The 24,610-nt window shown below is 29.5% G+C and overlaps 3 protein-coding genes and 1 pseudogene across 7 annotated transcripts; 3 read left to right on the top strand and 1 right to left on the bottom strand.

Annotated features, from left to right (window-relative positions):
- The first annotated feature begins 5,496 nt into the window (after positions 1 to 5,496).
- Positions 5,497 to 8,482, top strand: LOC111295887 (transmembrane protein, putative (DUF2358)). The gene is made up of 5 exons (XM_022889685.2): positions 5,497 to 5,727; positions 6,352 to 6,578; positions 6,760 to 6,840; positions 7,101 to 7,451; positions 8,142 to 8,482. Exons 1-5 carry the CDS (start codon positions 5,592 to 5,594, stop codon positions 8,241 to 8,243), a joined length of 897 nt encoding a protein of 298 aa, XP_022745420.1. The 5' UTR covers positions 5,497 to 5,591; the 3' UTR covers positions 8,244 to 8,482.
- A 3,536-nt stretch (positions 8,483 to 12,018) lies between these two features.
- LOC111295885 (uncharacterized) lies at positions 12,019 to 14,586 on the bottom strand. The gene has a single exon (XM_022889681.2). The coding sequence runs from the start codon at positions 14,229 to 14,231 to the stop codon at positions 12,426 to 12,428; it is 1,806 nt and encodes a 601-aa protein (XP_022745416.2). The 5' UTR covers positions 14,232 to 14,586; the 3' UTR covers positions 12,019 to 12,425.
- Positions 14,587 to 15,191: 605 nt separating this feature from the next.
- On the top strand, positions 15,192 to 18,534 carry LOC111295884 (uncharacterized). 4 transcript variants are annotated; one of them, XM_089769203.1, is made up of 3 exons: positions 15,192 to 17,437; positions 17,591 to 17,938; positions 18,394 to 18,534. In XM_089769203.1, the coding sequence occupies exon 1, from the start codon at positions 15,409 to 15,411 to the stop codon at positions 17,200 to 17,202; it is 1,794 nt and encodes a 597-aa protein (XP_089625329.1). In that variant the 5' UTR covers positions 15,192 to 15,408; the 3' UTR covers positions 17,203 to 17,437; positions 17,591 to 17,938; positions 18,394 to 18,534. The 4 variants fall into 4 exon arrangements, with proteins under 4 accessions (XP_089625329.1, XP_089625330.1, XP_089625331.1 ...); XM_089769204.1 differs by having other exon boundaries at positions 17,591 to 17,686; positions 17,806 to 18,408; XM_089769205.1 differs by lacking the exon at positions 17,591 to 17,938 and having other exon boundaries at positions 18,394 to 18,529.
- Positions 17,222 to 20,497, top strand: LOC111295888 (tubulin alpha-5 chain-like; annotated as a pseudogene). The gene is made up of 6 exons (XR_016326324.1): positions 17,222 to 17,226; positions 17,591 to 17,686; positions 17,806 to 17,938; positions 18,408 to 18,613; positions 18,704 to 18,903; positions 19,331 to 20,497. The product of XR_016326324.1 is annotated as a tubulin alpha-5 chain-like (transcript).
- Positions 20,498 to 24,610: the final 4,113 nt, after the last annotated feature.

The raw sequence follows: 24,610 nt of genomic DNA, 5'->3' as shown, positions 1-24,610 counted from the left end.
ATTGAATTAGAAAAAATTATATGCACCAATTGACTTTAATTTAATAACATTAAATATATATATATAAATATCATTGACCAAATTTCACAAAGTTGAATAATAAACATTATTAAAAGAGCTTTAATTTGATATTTTAACATTAACATAAATATAATAATATTTATATACGCAAATTAATTAAATATCCAATTAGAATGTCCAATAGTAGATATTATTAAATTAATTAATATAATACTAATAACTCTAAACTTAACGTGCTTAGTTATTTAAGTATAATTAATCTTAATATCAATTAAGTATAAAAAATAATTGTATTTAAAATATTACTAGTATAATATACTTATAAATTGTACTTTAAGTTACTATTGATAACAATTAATTCTATCCTCACTTTAATTTTACTTATAATATATATTAATAAATCAATTAAACTTCAAACTAAATTAAAATTTTTTATATGCTATTAAAATTAAATATGAAAAAAATGAAAAAAAATAACAAAAAATAAAAAGTGATGACATTCCCAAGTCCAGAATATCCTCCAAACAAAATTTTCCAATTTTAACAAATCCCTTCAAACAAAAATTACCAAAATCAATCATATTTTAACTTTCGACTCTTAAGCGCACTGTAATTCAACTTTTTTCGCCTTCATATTTTAATTTATAAGATAATATTTTATTTTCAAGTAAATTTAATATTTTAAAACAATAAAAAAATATAATCTAAAGTTTATTGTGTTAATAATGGTATTAATGTTTTCCTTAAAATATCAAAGTCAATCAAATGTTAAAATTATAACATCATTTTTATATTTAAATTATTGTTATATTAAATTTTAAATTTAAATGTGGAATAAATATAATAAATTAATAATATATTATAAAATGATTATTTTTATAATGGAATTAAAGTTAAAGTTACAGATATTATTTTTTATTTTATTGATAATTATTGTAAATATAATAAGAATCATATTAAAAATTATTTAATATTTACATTTAATGTGTTTCAAAATTAATTTTACTTCATAATCAAATTTAAAGATTCAATATTAATTGTTTATGATAAATTATTAATATAATTATTTAATAATTATCAATAATAACATTTAAAATTTTTAGTTGAGAAAAATGTTTATCATTTATTTTTTATTGTTTTAAAAATAATCATATAATTATAGTTTGGGTATTTTCGAGTTATAGTTTCAGTTTTTTACATGTTTCAGATCGGATCAATCTTAGGTTCGTAGCATTAGATTCGAATTGTGATGAGCTCAAATTATATCGATGTCTTGCTTTTTTTGGATTCAGATTTTGAGATTAATTTTTTTGGTTTTCGATCTTTGACTTTTCTTATCCAACTCGAGTCAATTCGAGTTTGGTCATGAATTGGTTTAGATGGGTTTTCGGGTTCGACCAACTTTGCCAACTCTACACATAATTCCTTTCTCTTTGCAATAATGGTTGCAAAAAAAAATCATCCAAACTTTAAGGGAAGATCCATTCCCCTCCCATTCTTCTCCTTTTACCACCCTTATTTTCTTCCCTACGTCCATAGCCTTCATTTTCATCTCCTTATATTTTCCTTCCTTGTCCATTACCATTTCTATAACATTCTCCACTATTTGCCCTTCAATAATACTTTTAGCTTCTCTTGCAAACTCTACTCAAACACCCATTTCTTTTACCAACATTTTGCAATTAGGATTGAGCAAAAAATTTTGAAAAAATTGAAAATCGAATCAATATAAGGTATTAGGTATGGTTAAATTTTGTTATTAACTTAAAGCAATTCGAATTCGATTTTGTTTTATAGATTGTCATACGTATAGATTCATGGATCTATCATTGGATATAAATTAAAGAAGTTACTATCAAATTTTTTTATTTAGGTGCGATTGATTACCTAACTAAATTTATCCCATTTAAAGAGAAATTTCAAGATTGATTTAATTATATTTAAATAGTATATTTTAATCCATGAAACTAAATTTTAGGTTTAGAAGTGTGATTACACGTGGAGAATATCATAGCACCATCACCGCATCCATCCAAAAAATAATAGTGATTTAATTTCAAATCATCCAAGCCTTAATCATATTTGTAATTTATCAAACATATTTAATATTAAAAATTAATTTTAAAATTACTCTAATAGTTTGACAATAATTTAAGATAATTCTCTCACTTCAAGTATATTATGAAAACTAGTGTCTCACTCTGCAAAAGTTACGTTGTCGGATTCATTAATGTTTTTTTAAGAAATAATTAGTAAAATCCTCTAATAGTTTGATAGGTTTTACTTTGATGTAAATCCTCCAATAGTTTGATGAGACCTTTTTTGTAAATTTATATTTTGAAAATTATATTAAATCTTTTAATAATTTGATAAGATTTAATTTAAGATGTAAATCATCTAATAATTTGGTAGGATAAAAATAAGATATTTCACAAATAATAATTTAACAAAAAAAGAAATTGATTTATGAAATTCTCTAATAATTTGGTAGAATCTAGAAAAATTTAAATTCATAAAAAATCATTCAACAGTTTGATAGGATTTATGAATCTATTTTAAAAACTTTTTTTTTATTTTTTTTTTGTCTTTGAATAAATAAAATGAAATTCACAAAATAATATATTTGCTCAATTTAAAATAATAAATAATAATAAAGGATAAAATAGTAGTAAAAAAGTAAGATATATATATATATATAATGAAATGAAAATAAAATAGGAAAAATAAAATGTTGCTACATTATTTCAGAAATATAGTGAAAACTGTTCCCATTATCCAAATTCGATCCACAAGCATGAACTAAAGCTATTTGAGGGGTTAAAGTTACATGCACTCATATGTATGGCTTTTGATCGGCCTTCTTCACTCAACTTAGTCCATTACTAGAGTAAGATCGTTTAAATCTATTTGTGGTTTGTCATCTCTGCCTCTTCAGGCTCGTCAATCTTAGATAGAAGAACAAATGATGAGTTGAGAACTAAGCTGAAAGTTGAGCTTAGGTCATTCATGGATTAAATGATGTAGTTGATGGGATTTAAACAGACTCCACCATCGCAATATTCTGGACCTAATGACGGCACTAAAAATTTTGGATCAGAAGGTGCAACAACAGCACAGTGACATGTTTTGTTAGATTTGTATGAGGTATAGGGTAGATGGATGCTATGGATGTTTTAGAGATGGATATTTTATGATGTTTTATGGATGCTATGGATATTTGATGGATGTTTGATAATGTATTTGATGAATGTTATCTGGATTTGATATTTTAGTTAATTAATAATAGCATATTTAAATAATTACACATGTTTAAATTGTAATTTATAAGGTTCAAAAATAATTATAGGTTTTTGAATAATTATAAATGTTTTTATTTATATTATTGATGCAATTGTACTTTTATTGATGAAATTTATCGAGGAATTTCACTATTACTGACGAAATTTTTATCATTACCGACGGATTTACTAATGGAAAAAATCTTTTTATGACTATTTTCATGATTATTACTGATGGAATTTTATTAATACTAATGGAAAAAAACCTTTTTACTTACAGATTTACTAATAGTTTTACTAACGAAAAATTTCATAACTAATTACTGATGGAAAATTTGATAGATAAAATTATTGATAATAAATCCATCAGTAATTATCAATGGAATTGCATTACTGATACAACTAGTACCGATAAAATTTTTTCGTCGCTAAAACCTTTGTTTTTACTATTATCAATGAATTTTAAATTTTTACTGATGAAAAATTTCATCAATAAAACTTAGATTTTTGGTAGTGATAGATTTTTCCTATGCTGTCATTGCAAGAAAACGTTTGTCTTCATTACAAATAATTGTAGGAACGTCTTTCTTCGTTATCAATTTCACTCCACTTTCATATCTCAACTATGCACTTATAGTTGAAAAGATTTTAAGGTTCTATCTTAAATGTTTCAAGTTTGAAAGCAAGTGATCTTTATTTAACTAACTCAATCATAGTTATCAGAACAGGATCAAACTAGTAAGCTAGTGCTGAAACTGGTTTGATTCTGTAATTAAACTAGTTTTATAATTAAACTGATTTAAACCATTGTGAACTGAAGTTTACATAATAAACTAATAAATCAGATTTTTTTTTTTTTTTTGTATCAGATTGGTTCAATATCAACTAATAAATTTAGGTAAAATATAAAAAAACCCTTTAATAATTCAAATAATCTAATTAAGTCTTTAAATTACTATTTCATCTAAATAAGCCCCTAAACTCAGATTTTCTATAATTAAAATTTTTATATCCTTATATTAATGATATGTTGGTATATTTTGAGATGTGGATAATAACATTGCAAAAAAACTTATATATATAAATATAAGAAATTTTCAAAAAAAGATGATCTAACAAAAAATTTTATTAATCGATAAAATAATTATAAAATTAATAGTATATAAAATTAATAAAAAGTAAAATATTAATAAAAATGATTCATTATTTGACCATAATAAAAAATAATCAATAAAAGAAAATGTATATATATAAAATTAATAAAAATATCTACATTCATATAAAAAAATGTAAAAATGATTTTAATTTCTTTTTTACTAATTTTTATATAAATATAAATATTTCCTTTTTATTAATTTTATATATGATATTTCTTTTTTATTACATAAAGATTAATTATTATAGTAATAAATAATATTTATATTTTAATAAATATAAATAATAATTATTATTATTTATAATTATTTATTAGTTATTATTTATTATATTTATTAAAATATAAATATTATTTCTAACTATTAAAATATAAAATATGATTTTAATAAAATGTTAAGTAATTTCATTTCAACTAGTAATTAATTACTTTATGAATTTTATATTTTAAAATTTATAGTTTATGATATACCTTAAAATTTATAATTTTATGATTGAATTATTAAATTATAACTTGAGTTAAATGTTTGAATTTTAAAATTTTAAAATATTTATATTTTTAAAATATTTTTTATTAAATTGACAAGTGACCTGATTAACTCAAAACTTTAAATAGTTTAATGTTTGGTCAAAATTTGATAATTATGAGCTGTTATGTATTTCAAGTACACAAGAGTAAACATGTTAATTTGTGCATATGTATTATATTTATTTTATATTAAATATATGTAAAATATAAAATTTTGTATCAAATTTGTATTGATATATTAAATATAAAATATTTTTTAAAATTTATGAAACTTATATTTTTTTAACCAAAATTTTAAAATGTATTGCTTTTTTTTTTTTTCATGTATAATTTTATATTATCAATTTAAAGTTATCATGTGTAATATACAGCACTGACTCCAAACTCCCAAAAATTGGAAAAAGATTATTAGTAAATTAAATGGACGGACAGAGTATGAATAAAAAAGTGTAGAATAGAATCGGGCATTAGTTGACCACAAGAATCCAGTGGACGTGGCAGAGCTTAAAACGACAAACAATTTATTTAATCCCACCTTATCCGCCCAAAAAACCGAAATCACAAAAACAAAAAGAGAAGATTGAGTTGCAACAGAATGGAAAGACAGAGACATGAGTGCGGCTTCCGTTTCCTCTGCTCTCGCGGCCTGCATTAACCGTCAAACCCACCGCAGCAGGAATGCCAAATGCCTTTACAATTTCAACCTGCACTCTCATCTTCACCAACACTTCCCTTTTCTACTCAGAGGTGTGTTTTAACCTTTTACGTTCTCTTTTTGTTGCTTCTGTCATCAGAACTAAAAGGGATGCAAAAAGAATAGAATATTAAAAGTTAGTGGTTCTGTCATCTCTGGTATTTCATGCTTGCCTTTTGGTTTTGATAATAACCAATGAAGGATTATCATCATTTGACATGGCATGCAGATTTATAAGGGTCACATGTATATAAGAGTTGTTCCACTACCTCATACTTGTATATAATTTTAAATAAAAATTTAAAATGATATATTACTATATATTTATTTAAAAATGGATCGTTTTGTTTAATTGAAAATAGTCAGCATTTTTCAAAGACTTTGATTTTTCTTTTACAATTGCAAATCCATCATGTGTGGTCTTTTGGGTTTATGGTATCCACTGAAGAATTACATATGGATTTATCACTTCTATGGACAGAAAAGGTGTCCCATGAAAAAATTTTGAGAGAAATATTTTCTTTCAATATTGCTAAAGCTAATATTCTCATACACTGAAAATGATTCTTTAAGGTTGTTGTCACAAGTAACCCGGTGGGTAAGTTGATGTCTTATCTGCAATTTAAGCTGTTTTTATGTATTAAAACATGACCTGATTACTTGGGGGTGTGTTGCAGTTACAAATGAAAGTAGCAGAACTGAAGTATCTGCTGATCCTACCATTGAGAGATCAGAAAGTGATACGATAGTTGATGGGATGGACTTTGGTGAGCTTTGCAATGAGTTTGAATGCATTAGTAGTCCCTTGGTGGAATCAACAGCAAGACAACTTCTACGTGATATTTTAGAGCTCCGAGAAGGAAATCGTGCGCTTGGAACATATGCAGTTTCTGTCAAATACAAGGTGCTTGTGTGACTTTTTTTACCCAGAATTCACTGCATAACTTAATCTTCTGAAGATCCTAACTTATTCAGTTTTAGCGTGTAAAATCTGCTCCTTCTTCTTTATACAGACTTTGTTGTGAATCTGTCTATAGTGACGCCAATAATTTCTCAGTTTGTAGAGTAATGTCATGAATATGCAGGATCCAGTTAGGAGTTTTACTGGTCGTAACAAGTACAAGAGACCACTTTGGATAACTGGTGCTCTAGAAAACCCCTCTGTGGTAAGGGTTTTTGTTTCATATGCTTTTATACATATAAAATCATTCTTTAAGTGACTTGTAGTTTGATTTCTGCTGCTTTCAACTTAAAGTTGATCATTTTAAGTGACCGTTATCCTTCTTCTAGCTTGCTCCAAAAGCGTGTCTCAAGTTTAATTGTGTTGGTTGTTTATTTATTCCTCTTAAGCTATTGAGCTGTTCTAGCATAATGAACCATCAAAATCTATGTTAATTATACTTTTGTTGTCCTATTATTACTACAGACAGTGCAAGAAATGGTGATGCTTTCAACCAGCGTACTCAGTATCAAATGGACAATTCAAGGGAAGCCTAAGTCTTTTGTTGCTAGCGTAGGCGGAGATCTGATAATAAGAGTCAATTCAGAATTCACTTTGAACCAGATTAGTGGGCAGGTGATTGAGCATCAAGAGTTCTGGGATTTATCCTCTTCATCACTCTTTGCTCAGGCATTTTTCTGGACATCCCGTCGTCTCTTTGCTACAATCGAAGCAGGGAAGGACTTCGCTGATGGAGCGAGGGACTTGTCCACTCGTTTTTCTGCTAAGCAAGAGAACCTGGACGTTTATCCTGACCCTTCTGGTGATCCAACTAAGGTGAGTTTCAGCTTCATCTTTCTTTATAATTAATAAAAAAGAAATGAGATATCTTCCTTTGATTAAACTCCTTTCACCTGTGTAGAATTTTTCTCTAGCACTTCATTCAATCCTCGTTGTAATTGCATTGTGAAGACTAGTTTCTTGCTTTTCTACACTATTTTCAGTGGTAAATTGTAGATTTCCAGATGAAATCATTATTTTTCAATTTTATCTTCAAGTTAGTTCGTCAAGATCTTTATGAGGCTTGATTGAGCTATCTTGATGAGTTTTAATCATTTAAAAAAAAAAAAATCCTATAATAGATTTGTCTCCATCACTGTAAAGTCAAATTTAGAAATCACAACAATTAGCTAGTAACATTTTGCACTGCCAGATTTTTTGCTTATTCGTGGGAAGTAAAAAGTTTCACAAGAAAAATTCGAAATTTAACTTAATTAGTTCATAACCACTCTTAAAATGTGACATCAGTAAGCTTGAGATTCGAATTCCAGCACCTACAATATCTTTTGCAAACTCCAAGTTTCAACCTCCTTTGTATATAAAAAGAAAAAAAGAGTCTTACAAGAGATTCTTGCTTGGGATTTAGATACATGTTTCCTGTTTCAGAATTCAGATACTGGAACACTTGGTTATGAACAAATTCATTGTCCTAACATATTGTATCATTAATTTATTTTCTGTAATCAGTTTTTTCAAAGGGACGACGGATTTCAAAGAGATGCATACCAAATTGCCTTGTTTCTGGCAGTCCTCTACTTTGTTGTACAGTTCCTGAGGACAACCCTGTAAAGCTCATTCTCCTGCAATCCTCATTCGTCCTTGAACTTATTATTGCAAATTTGTAATTATCAGTTTTGTATATTCTTATACCAATAGATACTGCATTATAAAACATGTTATAATAGCTTTTTAATCAGACATCTAGAATAGGCTTCAAATTGAGCTCAACTTTTCCTGTTACTTGTAGATTTTAAAATGACATTGGTGTTTGTGATTGAAGAAAGCATGGCTAGAAATCTTGTTTGGCAGTGGCAATGCTTGATTGCAATAGAAAAAGTATGGTTTAACTACTGAAATATGAGAAGTGTTGTAAAAAATTATGGTAAAAAGTATGATTTAACTACTGAAGGGAATTAGTTCCATTTGGCATATGTAGCTTACCTATATTATTCTGATGACAAATTGAGAATAAAAAGGAAAATAAATTAAATATAGAGCAATGCACAGAGAAAATCTTGAAAATGTGAGATAAAAGCCATCACTGTGAACAAACTCATTATCAGTTTGTAGTAGAATGTTAAAGGAACAACCTCCAATATTGTATTCCATGGTGCACATCAGCACTAGTACTCGTCTCGACAAAAATAGTTCAAGCGCCAGTTCAAACGCCCTGTTTACTTCTACTTAACCCCCTCAAGTCTTGTGAACGTATTATAAATAATACGTTGGATGTTAAAGGTGGGGGAATAGGAAAGGGGGAAATTCTGAAACTCTAAAAATTGTCTCTTTAGTCAATCAAGTTTGTACAAAGATATTCCAAGATCACTTGCCCTTTTTAATAACGTTAAATATATAAATAATCCTCATATTATATATTTTCTAGAATATCTAAAGAAATAAAATTATTAATTTAATATTTTAATTTTTATTCTCTATTCATTTTGATATATTGTACTAATGTCATTAATTAAATTATTGATACGACATAAACATTTAATAAAATATTAATATATTGATGCATGTAAAAAAATTCAATTAATATCACATTATAAGTTGTCACATCAACATTAAAAAAATTCAAAAAAATTTTAATTTAAAAATTTTGAAATATTTTAAAAAGTTATAAAACAAGTTTAAAAAAATCTGAAATATTTTTAAAAATTTTAAAAATTGGAAAAAGTTATGAAAATTTTTAAAATTAAAAAAATCTAACAAATTTAATAAAAAATTCAAAAAATAAAAAATGAAAAATTTCATAACAATAAAAATTTCTTAAAATTTAAAAAAAATCACAAAAACTTTAAAAAACTGAAAACAAAAAAATCTAAAATTTTTTGAAAAATTTTTAAATTAAAAAAATCTATTTTTTTTAAATATCTAAAATTTTTGGAAAATTTTTTGAAAAATATAAAAAGGAAACTTAAAAAATTATTAAAAAATCCAAAAAAACTCAAAAAATTCTGAAAAAAAATTAAAATATATATAAATTAAAATTGTAAGATTAAAAAATATAAATTTTTTACAATTTATTTAAAATCTTTAGATTTTTTTTTCACAAAAATTAAATTTCTTGAAAAAATTTTAGATTTTTTTATTTTTAAAATTTTTAAAGTTTTTTGAATTTTTTAATATTAAGAGAATTTTATTATTATTAAAATTTTTATTCTTTTGAATTTTTAGAAAACTTTTATATTTTTTATTAAAATTTTGAAATTTTTGAAATTTTTTACGTTTTCATAAGTTTTAAAATATCTTAATTTTTTTTCTAATTTTTAAAATATTTCAAACTTTTAAAAATAAAATTAAAAATTTCAAATTTTTAAAAAGATTTTCTTTTAATACTATGGCACTTGATGATACAATGTTTATTAAATTTTTTAACGTGTATCGTACTAAATATTCATGTCATGTTAATATCAATAAATTGAATAATAATATTAATCTCAAATACCAAAGTAGATAAAAAAATAAAAAATAAAATACCAAATTAAAATTTTTATTTTTTTTAGATATCAAATTGTAAAAAAATGTATAGTATAAAAATTATTTTGTATTTAACCATTTTATTAAAGATGTCTTGTAATATTGGTTCTTATCATGTAATTTAAAATACAATACGACGATATTAAAAAAAGATACAAACATAATATGTTAAAATTTTAACAAAAATTTTATATGAATTTAATAAAAATAAATATATATTTTATGTTTTCTATATCAATACGATTTGTGTTACATAATTTTTATGTAAAGCACAACACATATACATAAGTACATGAATTATAAGTGTTTTACACTACAATAATACGCGTATTGTCAGGATACCAACACATTAGACCATGCAAATGAAGGAAAAGGATTATCCAGCTAAACCAAACTAGTTTTGGGTCAGCTCTTAGTTGAGTCAAGCAAATGCACCAATTCAACCTTATAATCTTGAAAAAATATTAGGCAGAATTTAAAAGCTAAAAAAAAAAAAAAACCATATAAAAGGGTGAATGGCAGAAGTTGTAGCTAACAAAAATGTAAGAAAGACGGGATGAAATTGAAATAATATCATCAGGACCTTCCTTACCAATCCATGCTAAAACGTTAGTGGCTTCTACACAAGAATATAAATGATACATTAATACTTGTAAACTATTTGAATTTGATTCGAATAAAATTTAAATTTGACCTGATTATTATCGAATCGAACTTAAACTCGAATAATTTGACTTATCGATTGAACTAAATTCAAGTATTTTATATCCGACTCGAGTTTTTCGCAAGCCTAATCGAACTTTTATATTTTAATTATTTTAATTGATAAAATATATAAAATTCGAACACAAATAATTGAGCTTTTGTCGAACATATAAAAATCGAACTTATTTTTACATGTTAATCGAGCTTAATCGAGTGAGCTTGAGTAGTTTGATTTTTATCTCGAGTTAAGCTCGAGTTAAAAAAATAAAATTCAATGAAGTTCGAATTGAATTTTGAACATCGAATTTAGAGTCAAGCTCGAACTTAAGTTTAATATTATATCAGCTTGAACTCAATCTGATTATATCCCTAATTCTACAGCCAACTTACTTCAAAGATGAAAACAAACTTTGCAAAGTTAAGACACTCGTCACAGATTTGTGGCTCAAATCCTAGCAGTTCCATAGGAAAATGGCAACGTGAATTATTCATGTACTGACAAGTGAAAGCATATGAAAGAAGGATAGTTGACAACTTCTGAGAAAAGATAAAAGGGAAGCTATGTAAAGAATATTCAGTCAGTTAAGGATTCAATAAAATGAAGTTATTTGATGGTGCAACAATGAGATAACAGTCTGAAAATTAGCCTCCAAGTCTCCAACATTCTGCCATTACTACTCTTTTCTCCATTTCAGGAAGCAAAGCAATGGCCTCTCTGTACTTTTCCTATATTAACATATAAGGTACTGCCACGAGCAGAGATGTAAATGGAACCTAAAAATCATACATATATTATATGCATATTTTCCCTAAAAAAATATATGAGAACTCAAATTTAAGGGGAAAATTTTAATAGGGAAATGAAAACAGCATGTTATTGCAAAATTTCTAGTCTAAAGTACATCCATTAACATTGTTTCAAGCAAGTACCATTTTTCAGTTACTAATGGCTTGACAGGTGCTTAAAATATTTCTAGTTTGCATGAATTTGCCTCTAAACGAAGAGGTGCATTAAAGAAATTTGTTGAATGCCTGCCGTACATTGACAAAGGTGATTTGCTGACAAAGGTGATATGTTTTACAGTGATTAAAAGACCTGTAATTTTCAAACCATTATCATAAAGTCAAAAGAATAAATATCCATAATTTCAACTGATGAACCAAGGGAAAAATTGCCACCAGCAAATTTTGGATGAACGGTAAGGGAGAGCATTATACCTTTACATTGCTATTAAAACTAGAATGAATGGTAAACCATTAAACAGAGCTCATCGCAGGTTACACCTATAGGTGCCCTAGAAAGAAAGAAAGAAAGAAAGAAAGAAACAAGAGTAACTGCAGGCTGCAAGATGCCAATTCAGTCTTCTTCCTCAATTTAATATGGTAACTGAAGGGTGCATGATGCCTAATCAAGGAATAATATACTGCTTTCATCTCAACTGAATAGGATGGAATTAGTTACTGCTTTGAACATTTACCTTACAGATTTTAAAACTTCCTTGGATTTATTGCACCAATGTCGACTGAGAAGAAATCACTTTGATAGTCTTCACAGTTTCTGAATTAGTGCACGCTCATTGAATCACTAGACAGGATATCCACTGGCATGGCTGCTATGGATGCATTTGCAGCAAAACCTTTGTTAACCATTTCACAAAGAATTTGTACTCCCCTTGATGTGTCACTGTTTTGAAGAAATCCTTGAATCATTGTATTGTAAGAGCAACTATCTGGCATGCAACCATTCACTTCCATTTTCTTAAACAGTTCATATGCTTCATTCTGCAGCCCTTCTTTACAAAGTCCTTTGATCATTATATTATATGTGCAACCATCAGGTTGTACCCCTTTGACAGTGAGTCCACGAAATAATTTCCTTGCAACTTTATGTTGTCCGACTTGACACAAGCCATCAACTAAGATATTATAGTGGAAAATGTTAGGTTCTAATCCACTGTTCTGCATTACATGAAAAAGTCTCAAAGCATCATGAATATGACCATGCTTGCATAAGCCATCCAACAAAGTAGAGTAAGTGATCATGTTTGGAACTAGGCCACGAGTACTCATTTCTTTGAAAAGTTCTTGTGCAACTGCAAGTCTCCCGACATGTGACATGCCACCTATAAGCGTGCTGAAAGTAACAGCATTAGGGATTAACCCATTTCGAGTCATTTCATGAAAAAGTTCCATTGCCTCATCTATCCTTTTAGCTTTACAATATCCATTGATAATGATGTTGTAACTAAATACATTAAGTACATGACCCTTGTTAGTTATTGAATTGAATAATTTTCTAGCCACACTCATTTTACCTTGCAAACAATATCCATCCATCAATGAACAATAGGTAACTATATCAGGCTCAACACCTTGTTGAATCATTCTTCCTAAAATATCTTGAGCCTCTAAAGTCCTACCCTGTTTACAAAGGGCATCAACCATAATATTATATGTGATGACATTAGGTTTGCAATTGTTCACCATCATTTCATTCAATAATCTTGTAACCTCCTTCCACTGACATGAATTACACATAGCATGAATAAAGGAATTATAATTGAAAACATCGGGTGGAATGCCTTTACCCCTCATTTCTGAGAAAAGCTTCAAGGCCTCGGTTACATTCTTGTCCTTACAAAGGCTATCGATGATAGTGCTGTATGTTACAATGTCAGGTGCATAACCTATTTCTCCCATAGTCCTTAGCAATCTAACAGCCCGACTGGTATCACCTATTTTACAAAGACCATTTACTATTGTACTATAAGTGATTAAATTAGGCTGATAACCTTCTTGAACCATGTCATCAAACAACCTCACAGCTTGAGCTACTTTACCTCCAATACAAAGTCCATTGATCAAAGTGGAGAATATTATAGTATTAGGTACAATGCCCAACTTCAACATCTTCCCCAAAACCGAAAACCCAAAACCCACAAGATTCGAGCGGCAAAAACAATTTATCAAAATGCTGAGAGTACAAACATCAGGATGAATTCCTAGTAATTCCATTTGTCTCAAGAGAGAAACAGCAGTTCCATAATGCTTCATTCTAACAATGGCTCCTAATAAATTATTAAATTCCATAATAGAAGGGCGTGGATGCATATGTACCATCTGATCAAACTTGTTTAAGGCATCATCAATTTGATCAAACACATAATTGGGTTTCTTCTTGCAATGGGTAGTAGAGTAAAAAGAGATTTGGGAATAAAAGAGAGCCCTTTTATTATCTAAAGCAGAAAAATAATTGAACAAAAAGAACGGAAGAGAAATGGAAGATTTAGGGTTAACCAACTCCAAATGTCGAAGAAGATCAAAGGCAGAAGAAGAAGCGCTTCTCCAGCCCCTCATCAGCATCATCATGCAAAGCTCCAATTCTCCTCCCTTTAGCTGCGTCCTGATGGCTGACAGAACCAAAATGTTAATTACACAGTTCTTTTTTTTTTTTTTTTTTGGGTCCTTGAATAAGAAAATGAGAGGTTGCTCTTGTATAAATATATAAAAGCTCTTGTATAAATATATAAAAGCTAAAGGTTATGAGGTAATAATCCTATGTCCCTAACCTGATCAGTGATTGCTCGACATGTGAATATTTTTAATTTTTGCATCTGTTCATTATTTAATGCTTTTGATTTGATAATGGTAAACTTAATTATATTTATTTTTTATATTTTTTAATTAAAGTAGTATCATTACTTATAATACCATCACTTAATGCTTACAAGTAAATTTATCAATCATCATTTTTATTAGTATTATGAATCATAAAATTTATTTTAAAAATTAAAGTGATTATTAAAAAAATAAATTTAATGTAAATGTTTATAAGTTAAAGTTAAGAAACTTAATATCAACATTTATAAAAAAAAAAAATGTTTTTATAAATTTTAACTTTATCCTTCACAAAATATAAAAAAATAAATATAAAAAAGTAAACATAAAGATTTAAGAAAAAATATAAAAAAATATAATTAACTTTAAGAGTTTTATTAAATTATTTATTTTAATATATTATATGTGATCTTAATTATTATTTTAATATGATTTAATATATGTCAATATTTTGATTCAATAAATTTTTAAGAATTTAAATATTAAATAACATTAAAATATATACAAAAATTAATTTATATTATATTTTTAAATTAAAATCTATAATAATAATAATTTTTTAATTTATCTTACAACATTGTTGCTTTTAAATTTAAACGTATATTTTAATAATGATTCTCTACGATTATTTTCAATCTCAACAGATATAATTTCACTCTATATTTAAATTAACCATCATTTAAATATCCAAGTTGGGATAGACGAAAATTTGAATGATAGATTTTAAGCAGCCCTAAATTGGCCAGATCCGATCTCGGCTTTTGAAACAGGTAAATGGTTTAAATGGAGCGCATCAATTAGGCGTGGGTCCGAAATCAGGTTTGGACTTTTGGCAGTAATTTATCATTTGAGCGCAGTGCGTGGGTGTCTCATCCGACAACGAAGCAGCTGAAGGAAGAAGAATTGGAGCTTTCGGTTTGTTTTTTTGATGACGATGATGATGATGAGGGGTTGGAGAAGCTCTTCTCTTTCTTCCTTTTCTTCTGCCTTTGATCATCTTCGACAATTGGGATCGGGTAATCCTAGATCTGCCACTTCTCTCTTTTATTCCCAAATCTCTTATTTCTCTACTACCCATTGCAAGAAGAAACCCAAGTATGTGTTTGATCAAATTGATGGTGCCTTAAACAAGTTTGATGAGATGCTACACATGCATCGGCGTCCTTCTATTGTGGAATTTAATCAATTGTTAGGGGCCATTGTTAGAATGAAGTATTATGAAGCTGCGGTTACTCTGTTGAGAAAAATGGAATTACTAGGAATTAATCCTGATGTTTATACTCTCAGCATTTTGGTAAATTCTTTTTGCCGCTTGCATCGTGTGGATTTTGGGTTTTCGGTTTTGGGGAAGATGTTGAAGTTGGGCATTGAACCAAATACTATAACACTCTCCACTTTGATCAATGGACTTTGCATTGGAGGTAAAGTAGCTCAAGCTGTGAGGTTGTTTGATGACATGATTCGAGAAGGGTGTCAGCCTAATTTAATCACTTATACTACCATAGTAAATGGTCTTTGTAAAATAGGTGAAACTATTCGGGCTATTAGATTGCTAAGGACTATGGGAGAAATAGGTTATGCACCTAACATTGTAACATACAGCATTATCATCGATAGCCTTTGTAAGGACAAGAATGTAACCGAGGCTTTGAAGCTTTTCTCGGAAATGAGAGGTGAAGGCATTCCACCTAATGTTTTCACTTATAATTCCTTAATTCAGGGTATGTGTAATTCATGTCAGTGGAAGGAGGTCACAAGATTATTGAATGAAATGATGGCGATCAATTGCAAACCTAATGTCATCACATATAATATTATGGTTGATGCCCTTTGTAAAGAGGGTAGGGTTTTAGAGGCTCAAAATATTTTTGATAGAATGAGTCAACAAGGTGTTGAGCCTGATATAGTTACCTATAATTCATTGCTTGATGGATATTGTTTGCAAGGTAAAATGGGTGCGGCTAGAAAATTATTCAATTCAATAACTAACAAGGGTTGTGTACCTAATGTATTTAGTTACAACATCATTATCAATGGATATTGTAAAGCTAAAAGGATTGATGATGCAATGGAACTTTTTCATGAAATGACTCGAAATGGAGTAATCCCTAATGTTGTTACTTACAGCACTCTTATAGGTGGCATGTCACAGGTTGGGAGACTTGCATTTGCACAAGAACTTTTGAAAGAAATGAGTGCTCGTGGCCTAGTTCCAAACGCGATCACTTATTGTACTTTGTTGGATGGCTTATGCAAGCGTGGTCATATTCATGAGGCATTGGGACTTTTTCATGTAATGCAGAATAGTGGGTTAGATCCTAACATTGTCCACTATTCTATCTTAATTGTTGGCTTGTGTCGAGTTGGGCGACTTAAAGTTGCAAGGAAATTATTTTGTGCTCTCAAAGTTAAAGGGATACACCCTGATGTTCACACATATAATATAATGATCAGAGGACTTTGTAAAGAAGGGCTGCAGAATGAAGCATACAAACTGTTTAGTAAAATGGAAGTGGATGGTTGCATGCCAGATAGTTGCTCTTATAATGTGATGATTACAGGATTTCTTCAAAACAATGACATATCAAGGGGAATACAAATTCTTCGTGAAATGGTTAACAAAGGATTTTCTGCAAATGCATCTGTAGCAGCCATGCTAGTGGATCTAATGTGTCGTGATTCAACGGGTGAATATATTCGTGCAGTAGTTCAGAAACTTTGAAGACTATCAAAGTTCTAATATGGAGTGATTTCTTCCCAGCCAATATTAGTGCAATATATCCAAACAAGTTTTATAATATGTCGGGGTTGCTAATAAATATCTAAGCAGTCCCTAATTCCATCATATGAACTTCATATGGATGGCAGTATTTTACTCCTTGATTAGGCATTAGGCCGTATGTAAGAATCCTATTAAATTCTGGAAGAGGGCTGATTTTGAATTTTTCAGCCTGCAGGTACTCTTTTTTCTTCTGTTTTTCTCCTCTTTTTTTTCGTTTTTTTTTTCTTCTAGGGCACCTGTAGGCATAGCAGTTTTGGGCTCTATTAATTGTTTACCATTCATTCAAGTTTTGATAATCTTGTAAAACGTATAATATTCTCCTTTGCAGAACAAATATCAATGCTCGTTCATCCTGCTTTATAATCATATTGTCTTTTCCTGGTGGTGTTTCTTTGGAACTGGAAGCATTAGAAAGTTTTTTGTTGTGAGTTTTGTTGCATGGAAATGAGATATTTGGTTTGAATTGAAGTGAATGGTATAGAATTTAAATAATTCTTTTTTATTAACATAAATTTCCATTTGAAATGCATTTCCAATGCTCAGATGGCGAAGTCACCAGAGCTATCTCCTGTGGTGGATTTCTGTTGATCCTCCACCATTTGGGGAACTGGCACGGCTAGCCGCCTTGTCTGCTCTAACTGAACATCTTACAGGGATAGGATCACATCGTGGAATTGTATGTACTGAAATTCAAAAAATTTCCCTGGATCTATTATGAATTGACATGATTCTAATATAATGCATCTCTGTTTTCCTTTATTCTTCTTATCATATAAATTTATGTAGTTATGTTCTTATAGTTTTCCTCTCGATTTTTCCTCTACTTTATAGTTCCTAGTGAGGGACTTTGAACAATTTGATTAAACTTCTTGCCTTGCAATTTTCTCTTTTTGGTTGGTGTCATTTCTTTTGTGCTACTTGCCTTACTCTTTGCTTATCATTGTCAGATGTATAGTACAAATTTAATAGCAACAAATGCATGCCAGAAACTACTTATTTTTCTTAATATAAATTTCAGATCAAAGTGGACATAAACATTGAATGGGATTTATAAATGGATCACTGAATTATGGTTTAACCTCTGTCATTTCATGATCTGAACCTATAAAACTCGTTTGTGTTTGCTTGCAGTGACACCACCTTAGGTGTTTGCCAAGGATGATTTTAATACTTTCTTTAGTGAGACTGGGTCTGGCAAGCATGTGCCAAGAGCTATATTTGTCGATCTAGAGCCCACTGTCATTGATGAAGTTGGAGGAGGGACTATTAGATAGACAACTCTTTCACCCAGGGCAACTTATTTCTGGCAAGGAAGATACTGCTAATAACTTTGCTAGAGGACATTATACAGGTACAAGCATCTTTTCTGCATTTCCACAGTACTGGCAATTTTGTTATATTTGATCACTGGCTTAAACTTTTTTGGTGTTGTATACTGCAGTTGGTCAGGCAATTGTGGATCTTTGCCTTGACCAAGTGAGAAAATTGGCTGATAACTGCACTGGTTTGCAAGGATTTTTTGTATTTAGTGCTGTTGGCAGTGGAATTGGTTTTGGTTTGGGCTTGTTGCTTTTGGAGCGCTTGTCTGTAGATTATGGAAAGAAGTCAAAACTTGGCTTCACCATCTACCCTTCTCCTCAGGTAATTTCTTGAAGACTTCAAGGAATGATTCTTCCTGGGTCGATGCCCGAGCGGTTAATGGGGACGGACTGTAAATTCGTTGGCAATATGTCTACGCTGGTTCAAGTCCAGATCGGCCCAATAATTCGCTGATCCGCCATAACATAAAATACCCATTTTTTTGTATTTTGTTTTCCAGAAAAGCCAAACAAAAAAATTAGGGAAGAATAAAAAAAGTCCAATTTTCTGATATATCCATCCCTACCGCTATTTGTTTTTTATTTGTTCTATTTATTTGTTCCCATAAATTCTGACCTTGATAATGATCTAGATTCATATCAGGATCATTAAGTATAAAGTTTAATGAAAAGAAAGTACAGGTTTCTTTTACCCTATGCTTGAACTATTATTTTGTCAATTCACTGAACAATTATCCCCAATTGTGCAGGTTTCTACTGCTGTTGTGGAACTTTATAATAGCATGCCCTCAACTCATTCCCTCCTTGAACACACAGATGTTGCTGAGCTTCTTGACAATGAAGCTATATACGATATTTGTAGGAGATCCTTAGACATTGAAAGACCAACTCAAACAAACTTGAACCACTTGATATCCCAAATTATCACTTCTTTGACCACTTCATTGAGGTTTGATGGTGCCATAAACGTGGACATCGCAGAGTTTGGACATTTTAGAGTTTCAGAATATCCCCGTGCTGTATCCTTGTATCCATATCGTGCTCTCATCATATGCCCTAGTAATCTCAGCTACAAAGGCTGACCATGAGCAGCTATCAGTTCCTGGGATTACAAGTGCTGTTTTTGAACCATCAAGCATGATGGCTAAATGTGATCCAAGGCATGGGAAGTACATGGCGTGCTGTTTAATGTACCTAAGGATGTCAATGCTGCTGTTGCTACCATCAGAACTAAGGGGACAGTTCAGTTAGTAGATTTGTTAGTAGACATCTCTTCCATTTCATTTCCAAATAATTATGTATAAGCAATCTGATTATCATTAGTGCACAGAGTTTGCCAAGGGGAAAACATTGATTTTGCCTTCGGTTTGTTATCTGAATGATTACGATGCGTCTTTTATTTGAGGTGCCCCACTGGTGTCAAGTGTGGTATCAACTATCAGCCACCCACTGTGGTACCATGGGGTGATCTTGCTAAGGTACAACGTGCAGCATCCATGATCAGCCACCCACTATGCATGATTGGCAGAGGTTTTCTCCCGAATTGACCACAAGTTTGATCTCATGTATGCCAAGAGAGCATTTGTTCACTGGCATGTAGGTGAAGGAATGGAGGAAAGTGAATTCTCAGATGCCCGTGAAGATGATGCTGCTTTCTAGAAACAGAAGATTACTAGATCCATATTTCATGAAAGCAGCAGCTAATGGTCCATCATGTTCCTCAACTCATTTCAGTTCATCAGCTATTCTTATTCTTGTAAATTTGTGCATGTGTACTTCATGTCTTGAATTTGTCTACCTTTGTATGTCTTTGCTCTGAACGTGAATGGTTTTAAGTCTAGTTGTGAGAACCTATAGTTTCTGTGTTATAAGATGTGGCCCCTTTCAATGTCTAATAAAGCTTCTGCTTTGTGCCACGATTTATATAATGCAAGTCGAAATTTCCCAGAAAAATAACAGAAACAATAAGAAAGTAAAGATTTCCCAATTTTCTGTTTGGTAAGTGATTAAATGTTTTGCTACAGACTGTATGTAATTGGAAACAGAAGTTTTCCATTCAAGAAAAACAATATTTAAAAAAAATAATAAGGATTGATGAATAAGGTCCAACTTGTTAAAAAAATTTTAATGATTTTTTTTATATGTAATTACTAATCATGTTTATTCATCAAATAAATAACTTAACTAGATGAGAACTTTACTTTTTTTTCCTATTATAAAGAGAGACAAGACTTAATGAAATTTTTATTTACAACTTGTGAAATTCGATATTAAAAAAATTTATTTAAAATTTTAATCTAAAATTGAAATTCTTAAATTAAAAGATCTTAGATTAAAAGTTTTATTAAATCATTTTTAATATTAAATTTCATGAATTCCATTTAAATTTTTTTATAAAAAAATAGCTATCTTGACTTGTGAGCAATTTTTTAAGAGTTTAAAAATAAGTTAATTAATCAACTATTTTCTTATGTTTTTGTATTTAAGATTGCTTAGAATTGAAATTTTATTATTAAAATTAAAATTTTAACATTTTATCAAATTATTGACTAAAGATTTTTTTAAATCTAATGTCTAAAAATACTAATTAATTTCTATCAACAACAAAATCTATTGGTCAATGGTTGTCAAACTTGATTATATAAAACGAGGATTTTGCTAATGATGATTTTAGGATAGTTTTTAAAATTACAAGTTTTCATAGAGTGGGCGATTGATTCTTTCTCCCTCTTTTTTTTTTATTTTTTATTATTTTTTTATTCATGTTAATCTTTATAAGTTTCTCTCTTCAAAAGTTTTAGACTTTTTTTTAACCTTGAAAACTTTTTTCCTTAGAGTTAGTATTAACTTTAAGAAAAGGATAATTTTTGTTGAGCTAAATGCTCAAATCAGAATCAAACATTTTGATGATTGCTCAATTCAAGATCAAACGTTTTAATTCATACAAATAAAGATCAAACGTTATTGATTTGTAACAATATATAATTTATTTCAACGGTAAAAGGAATGTGCATCTTACGTGCCGTTATAACATGTAAAAAGAATAGGAAACGACTGATGAGGAAAAATTATGCTGATTTGGATTTTTTTGGTAAAAAACGCCTTGAGTACTCACGTTATAAAAATTTATAAAGGGATTATTGAAGGCATTTTTGGCAAGAAATGCCTTTAATAATCCCATTAAATTTTTTTGGAAATATTTAAGACATTTTTGACGAAAAATGCCTTAAATAATCATATCATAACCATTTATGAGAGGATTATTGGAGGGGTTTTTGACCAAGATTGCTTGAATTTTCTTTGGGTTTGCCTCTATCCCCCTCTTATTGATTATATAGCTAAGAAATTTACCCAACACAACTCCAAAAGCATACTTGCTCGAGTTAAGCCTTATATTGTATTTTTTTAATGTGTCAAAGGCCTTTTCAAGGTCCTTCAAGTGTTGGGCCAGGCTCTTTGCTTTTTAATATTATATCGTCCACATATACCTTCATATTATGATCGATTTGATTTTTTAAAACCTTGTTGACTAGCCTTTAATAGGTTACCCTTACATTTTTTAAAACAAAAGGCATCATCTTGTAGCAATAAAAACCCTTTTCAGTAATGAAAATCATTTTTTCCTCATCTTCTTTCAATATTTTAATATGGTTGTAACCAGGGTAAACATCCATAAAATTGAAAAGGCTATGCTCAGTATTATCATCCACTAACTGATCTATGTTAGGGAGAGGAAAACCATCTTTTAGGCATATTTTATTAAGGTCGGTAAAGTCAACATACATCTTTTATTTTTCATTGTATTTCTTGACCATGACTACAGTAGCTATTCATTCGGGGTAGTAAACCTCCCTAATGTTGTAGTAATTTATTGACTTCATCCTAAATAGCCTTTTGCCTTTTCGAGGCAAAAATCCTATTCTTTTGTTAAATTAGTTTCATATTAGGTTGGTATGCAACCTATGGACTATTACCTCGATGTCAATACTAGGTATATCGAATGGTGTCTAGGTGAATAGGTCAATATTATTCCTTAAAAGTTAGATTAACTGCTCTTTATATTCAAGTTTAATTCTAATCTATATATATGTTTTCCCAAAATGGGATGAATACAAGGTTTTTTCCTGACTCAGTTCAGTTTTCATTTGCCTCAGGTTTTTGATCAATTTTTATTTTGTCTAGTTAAGTTAAGACCACTTTTTGTGGAGACAAATCTTGATGTGATAGATAATATATTATTGATAAAATGATCAGAATGTAAAACTAAAAAAAATGTGTGTATATTTCAATTCAAATTTTCAAATTTTCTTTTGGCTAACATCTTAGCTCGATCCCATTAATATGTGAATATTCATTAGCTTAAAAGCTTTGTCATTTTCAAGATCTATTCAAAAATTACAAAAATTTATTGTTATCTTCTGTTAGAGTGGAGCTTAAGAGCTTAAAGCAACTTAAAGGAGTGCTTCTATTAGGTCAATTTTCTATTGTTGTAGGTACTTACTCTTGTTTTGTTGCTTTTCTTTGGTTTCTATTGTTTGCTTCTCTTTTTTAACCTTTTCAGCCTTAGTTGAACTGTCAGTCTATTTTTCAGCCTTTCATTTCATTATTATAACATAGCACTGTCATGCCATGAAGTGGTCTCCTCTTACTTCTCTAATCCCATAAAAGGTTGGAAACTTTACTTTTAGATAGGGAGCTAAGCCCATAAGCCACATAATAAACTGGCAAGGTTAGCTCAGTATCATGTTATAAGCAGATACGATATCTATAACCATAAATTCTATAATTGACGTGATCGTTCTCGATTTTGTCTCCAAAGAGATTGGTAGTTTGATAGTTCATTTAATTGTTACTTATTTATTTCCAAATTTAATAAGGGTAATGGTGATCGACTATAGCTAGTTTTCTCTAATTTCTATCCTTTTCTTATTAGCATGGTATGAAACGTCAGTTGAACTTTTATTATTGAACAAGATCTTTCTAACCACATAATTATACACTATTACTATGATCACTATAGCATTATCATAAAGGATTGGGTTTTTTCTAAGTCCTTCGAACTGATTAAGATTGGTTTGTCCCTTTAGTCTTTTTTTTTTTGAGAAATCGATAGCCATAACCATACCTTGGTCAAATTTCTTTTTCATCGAAGTGGAGCTTTCTTTAGTGGTCACGTTGATTACCTTAGTAATTGATCTATTATTCGTAGCTCAACCCTCATTCTATCTTTACTCATGCATCAAAACTTTTCATCTTTTGTTTTCCTCTAGCATGCTTTCTCTATTATTTGTGGGTTTTCTTCAATCCTTTATGTAGTATGATCTACTCTGCCTCTGCCTTTATTGGTCTACAAACCTCGATAGTTGACTTTTTTTTATTAGATCTTTAATATCATTTTTTAAGTCAAAATGATTTTCAGTGTTATGATTTATATCTCTATGGAAGATACATCTTTTGATCAAATCCCTTATTATGTCTTGCCTTAATAGCTTCGACCATCTGAGCTCTAGATTTCTTTCAATTTGCATCAAAATCCTCTTTCGATGAGATATTCGATATTGTGTAGTTTTTTTCTATGCTGGAACTCTTAGCTTTGTCTCATTTCCCTTTTGGGAGAGGATCATAAAAATTCTTTCCTTTTTTACAATCATGAAGGACAGATAAGCTTTTCTCACCTTAATCGCAGAGAAAAGGGATGAGCTTCTCTCACCTCAGCTATTTCCCATCGTAGTTTTAGTATTTATGTATTTCTCAGCTACAAGTAGCATATCGACCAAAGTTTAGGATAGCTCTAAGGACAAGGTCAGCTCAAGGTGGTACTCTCAGTCATTGAGCCCACTTGTTAAGGTGGCTACAATAATCGTTTTTTATAGGTCTTTCACCTATAGGGCTTTCATGTTAAAACGTGTGATATAATCCTTTAAAGATTCATTCAAGCCTTGATGAATCGACATAAAGTGCAATGTTGTTTTTTTCATTCTTCAGCTACTCACAAATCAGGACAAGAATGAGTGGCTAAGTTCTTTAAA

This window comes from Durio zibethinus, chromosome 12, assembly GCF_047325235.1.
Source record: "Durio zibethinus cultivar Kanyao isolate XHJ-2024 chromosome 12, ASM4732523v1, whole genome shotgun sequence".
NCBI lineage: Eukaryota > Viridiplantae > Streptophyta > Magnoliopsida > Malvales > Malvaceae > Durio > Durio zibethinus.
This window is presented reverse-complemented; position numbering and strand designations above follow the sequence as displayed.

Coding starts and splice junctions, on each gene's coding strand:
- LOC111295887 (XM_022889685.2), top strand. CDS start 5,592: ATGAGTGCGGCTTCCGTTTCCTCTGCTCTCGCGGCCTGCATTAACCGT. Junction 5,728..6,351: donor CTTCCCTTTTCTACTCAGAG/GTGTGTTTTAAC, acceptor GGTGTGTTGCAG/TTACAAATGAAAGTAGCAGA. Junction 6,841..7,100: donor CTCTAGAAAACCCCTCTGTG/GTAAGGGTTTTT, acceptor TTATTACTACAG/ACAGTGCAAGAAATGGTGAT.
- LOC111295885 (XM_022889681.2), bottom strand. CDS start 14,231: ATGATGATGCTGATGAGGGGCTGGAGAAGCGCTTCTTCTTCTGCCTTT.
- LOC111295884 (XM_089769203.1), top strand. CDS start 15,409: ATGACGATGATGATGATGAGGGGTTGGAGAAGCTCTTCTCTTTCTTCC.